This window comes from Rattus norvegicus, chromosome 17, assembly GCF_036323735.1.
Source record: "Rattus norvegicus strain BN/NHsdMcwi chromosome 17, GRCr8, whole genome shotgun sequence".
Lineage (NCBI taxonomy): Eukaryota > Metazoa > Chordata > Mammalia > Rodentia > Muridae > Rattus > Rattus norvegicus.
Window position 1 is genome coordinate 40,828,234 of NC_086035.1, and position 16,819 is coordinate 40,845,052.

Below are 16,819 nucleotides of genomic sequence, written 5' to 3' on the forward strand. Positions count from 1 at the left end.
AGACTGGCATTCATTCATCAATGGGCACAAGAGTCAGGCAGAAACGAATCTGGGTTCTTGTACATAAAGTATGCTGCATTTCATGTTAGAGCATAGACAGGAAATTAAAATCTTTTTAGAGCAGGTGTACAAAATCAAACTAATAGATTTTTCATAGGACCCACTAATTTTTCTGTGGCCAGTTTTTCATGTCCTCTTAGTTTTCTGTTCTGTTCTGTATTTATCCTTGGAGAATTTCATATATATATATATATATATATATATATATATATATATATATATAATGATTGTACACACTCCTTTCCCCAAGTGCACCAGCCACCCCACAACAGGTCTTCCTTGTAACTTCATTATCGTCCTTTCTTTGAAGCTTTATTATTGATTTATGTGTGTGAGTGAATAAGCACAGAGTTGTAGGTATCCAGGAAGGTCTGAAGAGGACATCAGATGCCTAGTGTCACAGGCATTTGTGAGGAACCTGACATAGGTGCTGGATCTAACTCTGGTCCTCATGACTGAGCAGCAAATGCTCTGTTGAACCATCTCTCCAGCTCCCTCTTCTACCTCCTTCTCCTTTTTTCACTCACTGAGTCTCAGTAGTGCTGCCCATCTGTGCATGAATGTGGACCACTCACTGGAGCATGGGCACCTTACACATGGCCATATCTCCCTTACCCATACCCCCCTTGCCCAGAAGCCATCTGCTGGGTATGGCCATGTTAACTCACCTTAAGTAAACTGAGTGACAGAGGATGAACTGGTGAGTCTGTGATGTAAATACAGTTACAATTGTGGGCATGGTAACAAGGACTGATAATGGCTTATGTCTCAGCTAGCCTATGACAATTAACTCGAAAACAATTACATTCAAACTGGGGTTAATCCACCATTTTACTCCTGTTGTTATGACAACACTTCAAAAGCAGCATCTCAATGCCAATAAACTGCTTAATTGCAGAACAACCTAGCTTCAGAATAGTTTTTTTTTTTTTTTTTGAGACAGGGTCTCACTATGTAGTTCACTATGGAATTCTCAATGTAGGCCAGGCTGGCCTCAGCCTCACAGAGATCTACTGATCTGCCTCCTGAGAGCTGGGATTAAAGGTGCACACATCTATGCCCAACTAGTTAGTCGGAGGCAGTGCTGTGTGTGTATGTGTGAGTGTATCCCATCATATGCCATCAGGTTCAAAGTTAAGTGGCTTCCCAGAGGCTTATACACATGCTCTCTTTGTGGTAATTTTAGCACATTAATCTGCTATAATTGGGGTGGTTTCTGCTGGTCCTTGCTGTTGCATACCAAGAAGTGGCCGGGTGCAGAACATCTGCACAGTTATTCTTGGCTGCCAAAGCCAAATTATTTATCATCGAAATGCACAGCAGCTATGTGCCAGAGCACAGATGATCCACAGCAGAATAATGTGCTTTCTCATTGAACGGTGAGGCTTCCAGTGGTTTCTTAGTATCCTATGTTTTGTTCAAAGGATACAAAGCTGTACAATAGTAACAAGGTGGAAACCCATCTCTTTCTTAGGCTTTGAGAGCACTGGAGCATAAAGGAGGAACCCAGACCTGGATTTAAGGACACAGGAAAATCCCCAGCACCAGAGACAAAAGAACACATTAGAGGGTAATTAGTGCACATGTGGAAAGCATATTGCTTGTATGTTGAGTTCAGAAGGCCTTGTCACATTTCTTTTGTGAGTCTATAGAACTCCTAGTCAGTTACTTCAGGCTGACACCTGGGCAAGGACAAACTTCTTTCTTCCCTTTCTTCCATACACACACACACACACACAGAGAGAGAGAGAGAGAGAGAGAGAGAGAGAGAGAGAGAGAGAGAGAGAGAGAGAGAGAGAAAGAGAAAGAGAGAGAGAGAGAAGGCAGAGAAGATCCTTTCATGTAGCTCAGGTTGGTTTGGAACTTGCTGTGATCCTCCTGTCTCAGCCTCTGAAGCACTGGGGTGGCTGCCTTGCCCAGTTTTTGTCTTTCACCAATTTACCTAGATGGAAGCCACATCTATTTTTATGGAGTAGGAAATTGAGAATGGCTTTTCTGGAAGGCCTGGTGTGCAGCTTGTTTACCTCCTTGTTCTGTCTCCAAACGCTGATCTCTCCTACACCCAGGCCATCTCCTACACTATCAAGGCATGCTCTCAGCCCCTTGGACCACATCGGACCATTTGAAGGACTGCTTTTGCTTTCTGGGGACTCAGTCCTCACTCTGCAATACTTGTCCCTTCTTTTTGTTATGTTGACAAACTACTGAGGAGTCATTTTGAGATGCTTGGGCATTTAATATGGTTTAGATATTAAACAATAGGAGGGAAAGTTTACTTATTTCATTGGGTATGAAATAACATTGGAGTTATCCAGGAAAAAAAAAATCCATAGTTTCAAAATGCACAGTGAAGTGTGTACCAGGGAAATGACATGAGGTCTGGTTTGGCTTCTACAGTTATGAAAACTCAAAGATTTATCAAGTAAATATATAAAATCTTGGACAATTTTTGCAACTGGATGATGGGTATTCAGGGATTTGCCCTATGCATCCTACTTCTGTGTATGTTTGAACAATTAATTAATGTTATTTATTTAATCATGTGCATGCTCCAGTGTGTGTACCCCTGGAAGTATGTGGGGGCCAGAGGTCTCACTTGGCGTCATTCCCAGGAGCCACCCACGTGAGCTATGTCTCCCCTACACAGCACTTCTTAACCTTTATGATCCTTAGGAGCTCATCAGGGTACAGTGAACACTGGAGCGGGGGACCAAAGATAATATACAAAAACCTGCACCCCCAGATGTGAAGCAGGTAAAGTGGAATCTACAGCGATGAGGAATTTGCCTATTTTCTCTAGAGGAGGAAGGAGAATTGGTTTGGCCTTTTAGATTGACAGGTCAACCCTATACAACTTCAAAGAAAACAAGAAGCCACACAGGTGGTAAAATTAGCTGGCTTTAATGATTTCCATATCTGTGTAACTTTCCACTCCACGTGGGTGCACATCTGTATAAACATAGAAAGCCCAAGCTTGGGACCATTGCTCTTGGACTTGGAGTTGCCTTTGGGGAACCCTTGACGCTGTTCCTATCTTTCAGAAGATTGTGGGAGCTTTCTAGGACTTCAGTCACGGCTAAGAGGGCAAGAGGGCACAGAAGTCTCTTGTTGACAGAACTTGCAGAAACACACAGGTTTTGAGTAGGCTGGCAATGTTAAGCTAGAAAATATCAGCCCTGCCAAAATGTAATGACGTTTCTGTGTAGGGAAGTCATTGATGCTACTTGACAGAGGCATTCTCCATCATACGAAGTTTCTTAAACATCTGGAACCAAATACTTTTAGGAGCAGATGGTCCAGTGGATATAAAAATGGACAGAAAGAACGGCTTCTATCTTGGTGGTCTGCGAGGCTGTTCATATCTCACATGTCAGTAAAGGGCCTCACTGATGAACCTAGTTCTTCACTGTAGCTCATGAGTGTAGTCTGCATGTTCCCAAGTACTTACACATCATAGCAGCCTGTGAATTGGGAGGGACAGCTATTAGCATTCCTCCACTCATAAGGAAACTGGTCTTCCAGTTACTTTTTAATAAGATGCATGGCGGGCTGGAGAGATGGCTCAGCGGTTAAGAGCACCCGACTGCTCTTCCAGAGGTCATGAGTTCAATTCCCAGCAACCACATGGTGGCTCACAACCATCTGTAAAGAGATTTGATGCCCCCTTCTGGTGTATCTGAAGACAGCTACAGTGTATTTATATAAATAAAATAAATCTTTAAAAAAAAAATAAGATGCATGGCAAAACCACAATCAGCCACCATCCTGCCACCCTTCATGTCTACTGTCCCTTAGCTGAGATATATAAATTCTACCATACCTTTCATGGTTTTGTTGTTTCCTCTCTCCCCACCCCGACCCAGAAAGGGTCTTCTGCAGTCCAAGCTGGCTTTGAATCTCCTATGCAGCCAAAGATGACCTTGACCTCCTGATCTTCCTGTCCCCACCTCTGGAGGGCTGGGTTACAGGTATGTGTGCCACCGTGCTTAGTTTTACTTTTCTGTTCTTTAAGGAGCCTCTCCACCAACCGGAACTGCACCGTTGTCAGCCTCCAAACTTCATCAGTCTCTACTAAGCCATCGCTTTTATGGTTGGAGAAGACTAGGCAGGTCTCATACGGCTTCCCTAGACTTTACTCCTTTACTCTTCAACCGCTCCCAAGCACGAGTTTGCCTATTAGGTATAAATGGCTCTGGTATGGTGATGACAACATTTTAGATTCAGCAAAAATGAACAGGCAGTCTCAAGGGGCAACATATCTTATCTCTTGTGTTAGATCCAGGAAGTCACATGCATTCTTAGAAACTGAATTACTGGATTTACCTGCACTAAAATATAAGGGTCCTATGTCTCAACCACTGTCCCTTGTTGTCACCAGCAAACACAAGAGTCAAAAAAAATTCTTCAAACTGCTGCAATTAGGATTTCCTGGGGGAGATCTTTGTTGTTGTTGTTGTTGTTGTAGTTGTTGGAGACTCATTCCCTGATTGTCCAACTTAGGTGATCTAGACTAGGACTCTGGCATAAGATATTTAAAAATATCTTCTTAGGGCTAGGGTTTTCTTCCTGCATACAGGCTGCTGTAAGCAGAACCACATTTGACCTCTGGTCCTTAACAGTGTCTGTTCATCTGATTCCAACTTCACTCAAGATGCTTGTAAAGTATTTATTCGTAAATCCTTGCTGGGATTCTAGCAATTTCTGAAATGGCCCTAAACACACTTTTGCTCTTCCATACGGTGTAAGCATGAAAAGTGGCATTCTCAGCGTTAATGACTACAAATTCAGGATTTTGGTCAACTCAGAATCACTGAAGACAGAATCAAATGTTCTACCAATGTTTAATTCCTTCTGTGAATGAATAAGTCCACCCACTTTCTTTATATACAAGTTTGTTTTCACCAAGAAATGGCAAAACTATATGGATATGGAGGGTTTTTCCAGGTTTATTTTCTTAGTGTTTTTAATTGTATATACTTGTATGCATCAGGGAGGTTGTATGTACACAGGAGGCCATGTGCTCTTAGAGGCCAGAGGGGATGGAGCTGCGGGAGCACGAGTCACAGGTGCTTGTGAGCAGCCAGATGTTGGCGCCAAGACTGAAAGCAGGGGCCTCTGTAAGAACAATGCGAGCTCAACCACTGAGTTATTTCTCCAGCCCTTAAAGGTGTTGCTTTAAAATTAATTTCTTTATGACTTGTTATCAGCGAATGTCTGGTCTCTACTCTTGTTTTGTATAGCTATACGCTTGAGAGTGCATAAATCTCCCTCTGGCAAAATGGGGCTGTGGGTGGGAGAGCTTTCAGAGTCCCTGTTCTACAGTGCCATTTGTCAGGTCTTCAGTGAGCCACCCTCAGGCAGCCAGCTGACACAGTCATCGCTCATGCTTTGGAAAGCTCATCCCGGATTTTGGAATTGAAAGTACTGAGAGTGTTGAAATGTGGGTGTTGAAGACAGTCAAATGGGATGAGTAGAATTCCGAATGTGAACCAGACAACTTCTTCTAAAAAATGACACATATTCAAGTAAGAATGTATTTTGATCCCTAGGAGGGACAGGATTGTTCTCTGTACCAAAAATACATTACTTGGCAGGCTGGGCCTATTGTTTTCAAGTCAGCAGTGCGGGTGTCCCAGCTCTGAGAGCAGATGCCCTCCAACTGTTTAGACTTGGGTATTTGGGGCCAAGAGAGAAGAGGCCACCACTTGAACAGGTGGCTGGACACAGCCAGTCACTGCAGCAACTCCGCCCGCCCCCCTGCCACTCTCCAGAGTAGCACTAGAGCAGGGGGATGGTGGGGAGGGGATTACTGTGTGACACAATTAATATTCTCAGCAGGAAAGGGCAAGTATCACATCTACCAACTTCACTTTCCTTAACACTTCCACAGTCAGCACAAAGCACTGAAGCAGAAGTGTTAGTTTCAGAGTATGCAAAAGCAGCTTGTCTTTACACATGCGTCCAGTGCCTCTCTCCTGACTAACCACCGCTCTCACTAAGAGAGAGGCCTTGAGTTACACAGACTTAGAGATGGCCCCAATGTCCTTAATAGTAAGTCGAGAGACATAGGAAGCCCAAACAAAGAAGTAGACAGTTCTGCAAGGTTAAGAACACACACACACACACACACACACACACACACACACACACACACACACACACACACAGAGCATGTGGGGCATCAGTTTGCTGTCACCCTGTTGTTGAGTCCTCTCTTTGGAAGAGTGCCCTCTACTTGGCCTTCTCTTCTGTAAGATGTTGACGGTAGCATTTGCATCCTAATTCCTGAAGATTAAAAGACACCAGGCCTGCCAAGGGGAAGCCCCCACCAAATAGATGCTCAGATAAACCAATGCCAGCTGTTCACATCCTTCCACCAAAGTCAATGCTGCAGAGACAAAGGACCTTGCCTAGCAATGAAAATTGTGTGCTTTGACGCTTCTCTGTTTTGCTAATCAGTTTGATCTCTCAGAACTTTAAGGTGTCAAGTGTAAAATTCTGGCAAAGTCATGAGATCATTGAGCAGCTGTGGCTGCACATCCAGGCTGGGCTCCCTGTGAGGGACTATGGGGGTAGGGTCAACCATCTTTAGCACCTTTTGCTAATATTTGCTGAAAACAAGATCTGATTATGGTGTGTAATTTTGGCTTAGATTAAATTATATCGCTTTTCCCAGAAAAGGGCAATTGATAGCCAAATATAGACATTTCCTTTTCTTTTCTTTTTTTAAAATGATATTTCTTTCCTTGCCATTTTTAGACCTTGGGAAGAGCTTTAGGGAGAGATAAGAAAACAAGAGTGAAGACCAACAAGCACAGGGCTGCTGTCTTTGAACCTTGTTGTGGTGCTTTGTTTCCATTAGTTTCCCTCATTAAGACACCCAATTCACCACTGGAAAGGTTTGCCCTCCGAGGAACTAATATATATATGTGTATGTTATTATATATGATATATAATATATTAACTAATATATATCATATACCAACATATATATGAGCTCTCACTATATTGAGAGAAGACTAAGGCTTAGATATAAAGTTGACTTAAAAATTGGGATTACACACCTGTCATAGCAACTTGAGGCCAGCCCTGTCTGTATATATTCCTGGCCAGCTTATATACATACATGCATGTATATACATTATATATATATATATATATATATATATATATATATATATATATATACATACATACACACACACACACATTTCTGATCACAGCAACTTAAGTACTAACTTGCTATGTTGCCTTTTTTTGCCTGGCTGTAAGGAAGCTTAGAACAGAGTCTGCCACTGAACCAGAGCAAGGCCTTCATGCTGGAGATCAGAGCTGTCCCAGACAAGTGCTCTACAACAAGCTACCTGGGCAGCCTGTAGGCTTTTTGTTATTTATTGAGATAACATCTCACTGTGTACCTCTAGCTGGTCAGGAACTTGTAATACAGCACAGGGCTGGCCTCCAATCCACAGCGACCCCCTTCCTCTACTGAGTGTTGCGATGACAGGTGTATAACCCCAGTTTTTAAGTCAACTTTACCCAAGCTTTAGTCTCCTCTCAACACAATGAGTTCCCAGAGGCTTTGTCAGCCTGACTCAAGTCAGGAAATTTCCACTGTTGCTCTTTCCTGGACCCATAATTTTTTCCAGCTGCTTGTTTGAGTTTCAGATTTTGGAAGCCGCTGCTTTGTGGAGGTTCTGGGACATTGTGGGAAGCGGTTACTAATAGAAACTGGAAATATCCCATGAATCTTGATAAGGGAAATCATCGTCAAGCCCACCAAGTTATCCTCTGAAGAGAAATTATGCTCAGGCTGACGTGGAGCCATGAAGACAACTTCTCTTGTACTGATTTGAAAAAACGGGAACTTCTGGAACAGATCAAATACACATTAAATTGGTGAATCACAGCTATTGTTCTAGAAATAATATTCAAAGCTCGTCAGTCTCAATCTGAGAACTCTATTTGTGATGCAAATCAAAGGGTATATACCAGAAAATACTGCTGCTTGCAAACCAATGCCATTTTGCATATCATTTAGGTTGGTTACCACTTTAAATCTCTTCAGATAAAGACACAGAAGGGTGAATTGTGCATGTATTAGCCAGATTTGACAGTATTCATTTTTCTTCCACTGCAGGTAATTATCCTGTACAATTCTCTGATGCATAAATTAAAGCCACATCAATTAGCAATGGTCTTGTTTTCCTACATTCAGTAATTAAGATGAAATTGATCAAGGGACATTTTATGTGTCGACATGGAGCCGATAATAAACCTCCACATCCAAGCACTGATTCCTCTTGCTTTGTTTTCCCTCCACTCCCGTCTCCTGCTCTGCGCTGGTTCATCTGACAGACAGTGCTACTGATATGGCATTGTTTGTCAGGATGCATTGCCAATGATGCATCACAGCAAGTGTCCATTTCTCCCCAATGGGTGTACCTTTGCAGGCCCTTGGCTGGAATGACAACCCCTTCCCCTGGATAATGTGAAAACGCTTCTCCGTGGTTGCATCAGACTAGAAGAGCCCCATTAATTGTCTCACTATCAACAGAAAACCTTGGCCCACATGGACAGTCTGAGATTTTAGTTGCCAAGCCAAAAGACCTGGCAGCCACAACCTAGCTGAGTTACGTGGGAGAACTCTGGCTTTCTCAGCTTGCTGCTGACTGCTAGTTGCTGTGGGAACTGTAGCTCTGCTTTTGGAATCTCTGTGTATTTATAAGCATTACCACTGCCTGGACTTGGATCCCACCAGGCCTAGGTTTAAAGCTGCGCTGCCTGCATCTTAATGGTTTCGGGCCGTAATTTTATCATCTATGAGATGGTAAAACCAATTCCTACAGGTTATCACAAAAACTCCATGAGTTAATACACATATCTGGGGCATCAGAAATGCTATTGAATGAGAGCTATTATTATTGGTATTACAGATTTTTTATTTAGATTGGCTGTTTCAATATGGAAGAGGAGGTTATGTCAACATTCAACATGAAATATATATCCACAAAGCTGTCACTCAAGACTTGTATTTATTGCTTCTTTTCCTCTTTTCTGTCCTCTTCCCTCTCCATCTTTCTTTTGCAGGGGGTTTGGGAGGATGGTGTATTTTATGACAGGTTTTACTCTATAGCCCAAGCTGACCACCAGATCTGATGTGATCCTACTACCCCTGCAACTTGAATGGGTTTTTTTCCTTCTTCTGCACATTGGAACTTACATGGGTACTAGCAGATGACCCAGAGGCTAGCACTGCACACTGCTCTTGCAGAGGGACAGAGCTTCCATCTAGGGTGGCTCACAATAGCCAGTAACTCCAGCTCCAGGGGCATCTTCCACCTCTCCAATGACACCTGTGCTCTAATTAATGTCCCCTCCACCACACACATACACACAATTTAATACGTAAAATACTTTTAAATGAAAATTTACATGCATGGTTTAGTCTTATGTATTCTCCCCAGGTAGATCATAAAGGAGAGAGACCAGTCAGTCTCCCGGAGGAGGGACTGCTGCCCCCTTGCTCTGTCTTTCACTGATTCCTGAGCCTGATGAGTGTTCATACTTAGGGAAACACTTTGATATTGCTCTTTAGTTTCTTCTAGGGCTATTTTTTTCCATTAGCAGGAAAGAGACTTTTTTTTTTTTTTTTTTTTTTGCAGCAGAAAGCAAAGTAAATAAATAAATAAAACATCTGGAAAACATTCCACTGTGGAGAAACACACACCGAAGATCCCAAAAAAAGAAAGTGACCCTCAAAGGAAAGAACACCATGTGTCTTGCTGTCCTATTTTAGGGCAAGGAGCAAGATGACACAGTTCAAGGGACACATTTTTTTTTTTTTTGAAACATCACGGGAGCCTAAATAGGAGCAGTTCCTGACTCCTCTTCTATCTTTCATGGGACAAAGAACTCTGAGAGCATCAGATACAAGATAGTCACTTCAGACCCACCCCGAAGTTTGGCCGTAGTTGACTTATTAAGTAGGAAGGGCAGGCAGAACTAATCAGCCTCCTCATTCCAGCTCAGGCAGGCTTTCCCTGCCCAGGGGAGTGATAAAGACAGGCCTAGGTGGGGAGAGGGCAGGCAGCAGTTAGAATCAGCGCTCACCCGTCCTTTTCTACACATGGACATTCAGATTTTCGACCAGACAGTTTACCTTTTATTTTTCTTTTGAAACTGGGTCTCAAATATTCCCGGCTGGCATCCATCACCCTCTGTAGCTGAGGATGACACTGTGCTCCTGAACCCACTGCTTTTGATGCTAAGTACTGGGATTGTGTGTATAGACCACTACATGTGGTTTATGCTTTTTAATTTGTGAAACTGGAAGCATTTATATTACATCACTGGGTTCCATGTTTAGATGAATGACGGAAAGAACTGGGGAAATGATTCAGTTAGGAAAGTGTTTGCCCTTCAAGAATGAGGACCTGGATTCAGATCTGTAGCACTCTCATGTGTGGCATCCTGTGCCTGTAATCCAAGCAACGAGGAGGGAGAGACAGGAAGACCTGGTCTTTCAAGCTAGCTAGTTCAGCTTGGTAGTGAGCGCCAGGGCAGACAGACAGACAGACAGACAGACAGACAGACACACACACACACACACACACACACACACACACACACACAGTAAAGCAAATAGGACAATGGAGATAAGAATTGTAAACTGTAAAAGACTGAACTGAATAAAGCAGAAAGTCTCTTCACTTAGACTAATATGTACCCCTCTAAACAACAATACCTTAGATTCAGTGTGAGGCACACCAAACTTCAAGCATAAAGGAAGGATGCATAAACAAAAAGAAGCCATAGAAAGGGGGAAAGTTCAGTGAGTCTGGTGGATCAGTGGTACCAGCATGAGGAGCTGGCCACTGGACTAACCCTCTGGGGCTAAGTCACTTCCAGCTGCCCTTTCTCCTTTCTCTCTACCTCCTCAGAGGGACCCTAGTTTGAGGATGTTCTCCAAAGCAAATATTTAGCCACCAGGCTACATTGTAAGCTCAAGGCCAGTCTGGGTTAAATAGTAAGATACTCTGTCAAGAAACAACCAAACAAAAATTACATTTTGGTATCTGGGCTTAGAAGATATATTCTTAGACTAGGCATGACAGTATATTCCTGTTGTCCTGGATGATTGTGAGTTCAAGTTCAAGGCTTTGAACAAGTTCTAGGCTACCCTGGGCTACCCTACTCAGTGAGGCATCAGACAGCAACAATGATGATAATGATGATGATGACAATGTTGACAACAACAGTAACAACAACTGACATGCTTTGAAGGAACAGACACAGACCTTCACATCTCCATCAGAGTGGTATCTTAGTCTCCCTTGGAGGAAGATCATACAGGGAAGGCTGTAGGCTGAGGCCATCTGCAGTGTGTGGCTCAGGGTAGAACAGCAGTAAGTCAGCACTTGGCTCTAATAATGATGTTTATGTGCAATGTGCTCACTCTCTGGACAATAACTTCTACCAAGCTGAAGTGGGCAGCTATTTGAAGCCTCCTTCCTCCCCTCTCTCTGTTGTATCTTCATGACTTAGCAACATTTGTTAAACTACCTAAAAACTCAGGCACCCACTTCTGTTCTGCCAAATGCTACCATCCTCACAGAAGGACAGTGAGGATGTTGGACATATTTTCATATTTTCTCTCAAAAGCCTCACGACTTCCCGCAGCAGCTACAGGGGTTATGCTTGCTTGGCACTCAATAGCATATTGGCTACTGCCCTCAGCCTTTAGGGTGCCTCCCTGTACTGAAATACCATTTCCCAGAATCCTCTACAGCTAGATCCATCCCACCCTCAATGAGGAGGAGCCTCCATCAGACTCTTGTGAGCTTGGAAGGCAGATGTGAGTGGGAGGTTGAAAATGCTGTTTTTCTATGACCATTTTAATGAATGACCATAAAGCTAATTATATCAAACACCAGCACACACTTATGAGCGTATAGCTCTAGTGGACTGAGACCCAAAATAGGCCTTCCTAGATACAAATCAAGACACTGGCAACCCATGTTTCTTTCTGGAGCCTATTTAGGAAAACCTGTTTCCTCATCTCTTCTAACTTCAGCATTCCTTCTCCCAGATCTCTGTCCCTCAACTTCAAAGGTGAAAACTTTTTGTGGCTCTGATGGTCCTTTCAGAGAGCCATCTGTTTCCTTTGTGTTTAAAGACTGAATTAACTAGACTGGGAGCAGGTGGTAGGTAATTCAGGATATTGCTAAATTCTTGACTTAATCATATGGGCAAAGTCTCTTTTGTCATAAAAGACATCAGATTTTTAGGTCCCAGAGATTTGGCATGGACATCCTGAGTGAGTGAGTGAGAGAGAGCGAGAGAGCGAGAGAGCGAGAGAGCGAGAGAGCGAGAGAGCGAGAGAGCGAGAGAGCGAGAGAGCGAGAGAGCGAGAGAGCGAGAGAGCGAGAGAGAGAGAGAGAGAGAGAGAGAGAGAGAGATAGATAGATCCTGGTCCAGCCACCATACTAAGTATTTGGTTTTTCCTGCAATAGCTTCCTGGTAGTTGTTTCCTGGCCATGCCAATAGCTTCTCAGATCATCAGGCAGCTTCTTGATACTAAACCAGACAGTAGGGACATTTATAGTTCAGTTACAAATGTGGTTTACAAAGTGTAACCTGTGTGTGTTTGCTTAGCCTTCTTCAGTGTAGTGTATAATTTTGCAAGCCATCTTGACTTTCTGTCCTTTCTGCTGATTGGATTCTCCTCTCTGCAACTGAACCTTGGTGAGTGCTGGATCCCCTGTGTGCTGTCTGTCACCTGAGATCCACCTCTCCCTTTCTTTTCCAAGCCCCAGTTGCTCCCAAGAAGGAAGCCTCACTAAGACAATTTTAAGTTAGATCCAGCTAATGGAGACCATGGATCATATCCACATGGCTAATATTACCTTATGAACTAATAGTATGGTGTGGTTTTGCCATTCAAGGATCAAGCCTTGAGCTTGTCTGTCAGCAGGGCCCCCAGTGTTAGAAGGGAAACGGTTAAGGTCAAGGTTATTCTTGAACTTCATGAGTTGCAAAGAGCAAAGAAATTAAATGCCAAATGAGGAATAATCTCTTGGGAGTTGGTCTAGATCCAGGAATCTGTCCTGGACTGTGGATTGATCCCAATTGCTCTGTCTCCTTCTGCCCTTGCCTCCTGAAGGGAGAAGCACTACACGGACAAGCTGAGGAGAATGTAGTCATTGTTTTTTAGGTTCCTCTCAGAACAATCAGCTTGTGAAGGAAGAGAACTCTTCCAGGGCTACAAGGGAAAGCCAGTAACATTAAGCCCAAAGGGAAGCACAAACACAAGAAACTGTTAAAAGATACTGTCTGGCTATATTTAAGGCACTTTGTAGTGTGGCTATGGCCAATCTTTCTCTAACACCACTGTAATCAATAACAGCTTATTTCATTTCTGTTTCTAGGCGACCTTCCTGGGTGACCTTCCCGGCCAGGCTTCCCTTCTCACTGCCTTGATCCTCACTGTCTTCTTTTAGGTTCCTGCTCTTAATTTCAGGTTTACAAGTTGTTGATAAGTAGTTGATGTCTTCTCTTGGCTAGGCACAAATCACAAGGGCACAGGAAGAAGCCAAACAGCCCCTTTGAGCCCTCAAGGAGCCAGCCCACTGGTCCTTTTTATCTGGTAGTTTCTCTTTCCCCTTCCATTCATCTCTCCTAAAAAGGCATAGCTTTTTCTGACCTACCTTAGCTCTTTGCCTAAACCCCAAATGCTTCTGAGTGAAGGTGTGTGTTTGGTATCAACAACGATCTTACAACAGCAAGTACAAAGGCAGCGCTATGCTTTGAGTAGTTCTATGTCCTCTAAGAGTTACACAGTGGATGTATTGGAAAGTGGTGGAATTGATCCCTAGATTAACTGGGAATATACTCTCTGAAGGGAATATGGGATTCTAGTCTCTCCCTGTCCTCTGGCTTAAGATGTCTTTGTTTGCTTAATACTCACTCATTTAATAATTACCTGACATGGGGGTTGGGGTTAGCTCAGTGGTAGAGCGCTTGCCTAGGAAGCGCAAGGCCCTGGGTTCGGTCCCCAGCTCCGAAAAAAAGAACCAAAAATAAATAAATAAATAAATAATTACCTGACATGAGGTGACACACTCAAGAGGTAGACCTCACCAGGCCTCTATAATACCGTCCAAACAATGAGCTAAATACGTAAGTCTCTCCTTACTTCCTAAGCACCCTGTGTCAGGTACTTTGCTATTATGACAAAGAACTGACTAACACACAGAAAGAACTATCCAAGCTACGTAGTCACCCGGTTGCTTTCTTCCTTCTTCTCTGCTGGATTGCACTTCCTGGAAGTTATAATTTAAAATTTATTCTTTTTCTATGAAGGAGAAATCTCACTCTGGCAAAGATCCCAAGAACTTGCTCAGGGAACACATGCATAAGCAGAAGAAAAAGAAAAAGTAGTATTACCCTACATTATTTAACCACGGACATTAAAAATCCACTTAGCAATTAAAAATGATTGGGTGATTAAGTTTTACATGTATTTTAGAATAGTGTAAAATTTGTATACTGTTCTAAAAGATTTCGATAAACCATTCCCTTTGTTTAAGGCTTGCTTCTTGCTCTGACTAGGAACTCAAGTTGGTCTTATGGAAGACAACATAGACATACTGCATCTCATTTTCTTTCACTGTGAAAAAAATTCCAATTTCCTTTTTCATTAGTGTTAATGAACATAAAAGCATTCATCGCCTCCTACCCAGCCATCGGTAGGTATAGTATAAACAAAGAATAATAAAATAAACTGGACCAGCTTCCTCTCTTCATGGCCGGCTGGGTTTCCTTAGAAGGAGGAAATCCCTCAAGGACCTATGAGGAGCGAATCCTGACTAGATAGCTGGCACGCTCAGAAAAACATCTATTATTTCCAACCTAAGTCTGCAAGGGATAAGCTTACTTGACCAAATCAACCAAACAAAGACCTAGACCGTTAGCCCAGAGAGGAAGCCTGTGGCTTCAGAGGGGAGGTACACAAGAAGGACCAAAATCGTGGGTTTTTCTGAATTAGTTCACTCAAGAGATGGAATGGACTGTTCTGTGGAGTCCCCAAGAAGACTCCCATGTCCATGAAGGCTCCCATGCTTATAACAGTGGGGGTTTTCACAGGGAGGATGATGTCTAGAAACACTGAATGCAATATGATAGCTTAGAGGAATGAAGATCATAGCAGGGCTCCTCTGGGATACAGAGGTGCAGCTTCACAATCCTTTCCCTTCTGAACACATCTCCCCATTTGTCCCATTGTGGGGTGTTTACATGAGGACTGATGGGAGACACCATTCCAATTACTTGCCTATCTGTAGCTCCTCCCCCAAGCCTCCCCCAACTCCCTTGACCCATTGTCTGATTTCAGTTGGTATTCTTTTCTGGCTGAATGGCCTCAAACACAAGCAATACAACCCCACCCCCGACCCCCAGACCCAGGAGCTTTTCCTGGTAGATGAGAGTAGCCCTGATAAAAGAGCTGTTTGCAAGCATGAAGCCCCTGCTCAGAACCAGGCACAGGAAGCCTGGATGGAAAGCAGAGTCTGCATTGCCTGCGAATCACCCATTGTGCAGATTAAATGACTTTCACTTCCACTCCTACTTCCTCTCAAGGAAAGCAAGAGGCTGTTTTCAGACTTGTTGCTTCTTTTCAGAATAAAAATAAAACTGCATTTTAATTTTTTCCAGCCCTTGAATGCATGGATGCTAAAATAAAGTGCTTGTTTACAAAATCTTTAAGCCAAAGGACCATTGTAAGAAAGCTCTGACCATTAGCCATGAACTCTGAAGGCTCTGTTGTCCTCTCTACAGCTGCCCTTCTCTGTTTGGGACCTCTTAACAGAAGTGGGGTATAATAAAATGAGCTCAAAATGTAACAAGAGGGTCTGGGGAGATGGCTCGTTCAGTAAAGTACTTGTCACACAGCATGGGGACCTGAATTTGATGCCCAGGACCCATGGAAAATGCTAGGCATGGTAGTGCATACCTGTAATCTTAGGGCCATGACAGCAGGAAGAGCTCTCTGGCCAGTTAATCTTACTGAATTGGTGAGCTCCAGGTTCAGTGAGACTGTCTTAAATAATAAGGTGAAGACTGACAGAAAAAGACACCTGAACATACATGAGCATGGGAGCTCCTATGTACTCGCACATACATACATTCAAACAGCACACAGAATGGGGGAGAGGCAGGAAGGGAGGGAGGGAGGGAGGGACAAAGAGAATAACAGAAGTGGTTTGGTTACATTTAGAAGGAGACATGTGGTTGATAATGTGGGGCAGTTTCTTGTTAGTGAAAGAAGATGTAGTCCGCACACCTGTGAGGACCCCATTCCAGAGCCTCGACACACATAGGTGTTGTTCCCAAGATCCAAACAAAAAGCATAAAAGCCTCCTCCTCATCTACTTGGGACACTTCACCCCTGAGAGGGGTCAAGTCCCTTCTGTGCTGGAAATAGTTCTACTTTGTAATTAACAAAAGGAAAGGAGCCATTTAGGGAACCTGTGCTCTGGTAATCAGCCTTCCAGGCAAGTCGTCTGACCGTGCTTCCAGCCTTCCCTCTCTCTGCCTTGGCATTCTCTGTATTTATGTTGAGGACAAAATATTCACAGTGAAAACATCTCACATCAGAGTGTCAGGGGAAGAGAGCAACAACACCCATCAGGGGGCTTTTGGAAAAACAACACACGCGCTATGTTTTGACTAAACAGATTCTCCAATGTTCTTTTTCAGA

General features: G+C 43.3%; 1 protein-coding gene across 15 annotated transcripts in view; it reads right to left on the reverse strand.

Moving 5' to 3' along the window:
* Ripor2 (RHO family interacting cell polarization regulator 2) overlaps positions 1-16,819 on the reverse strand; it is a 223,841-nt gene that overhangs the window by 76,463 nt on the left and 130,559 nt on the right. Inside the window, exon 3 of one of the 15 annotated variants that reach the window (NM_001014009.3) lies at positions 13,535-13,622. The exons of the other annotated variants lie outside the window; for them this stretch is intronic. Coding sequence (NP_001014031.2) covers positions 13,535-13,622 — 88 coding nt within the window. The remainder of the gene's footprint in view (positions 1-13,534; positions 13,623-16,819) is intronic. 15 annotated transcript variants of the gene reach the window in all.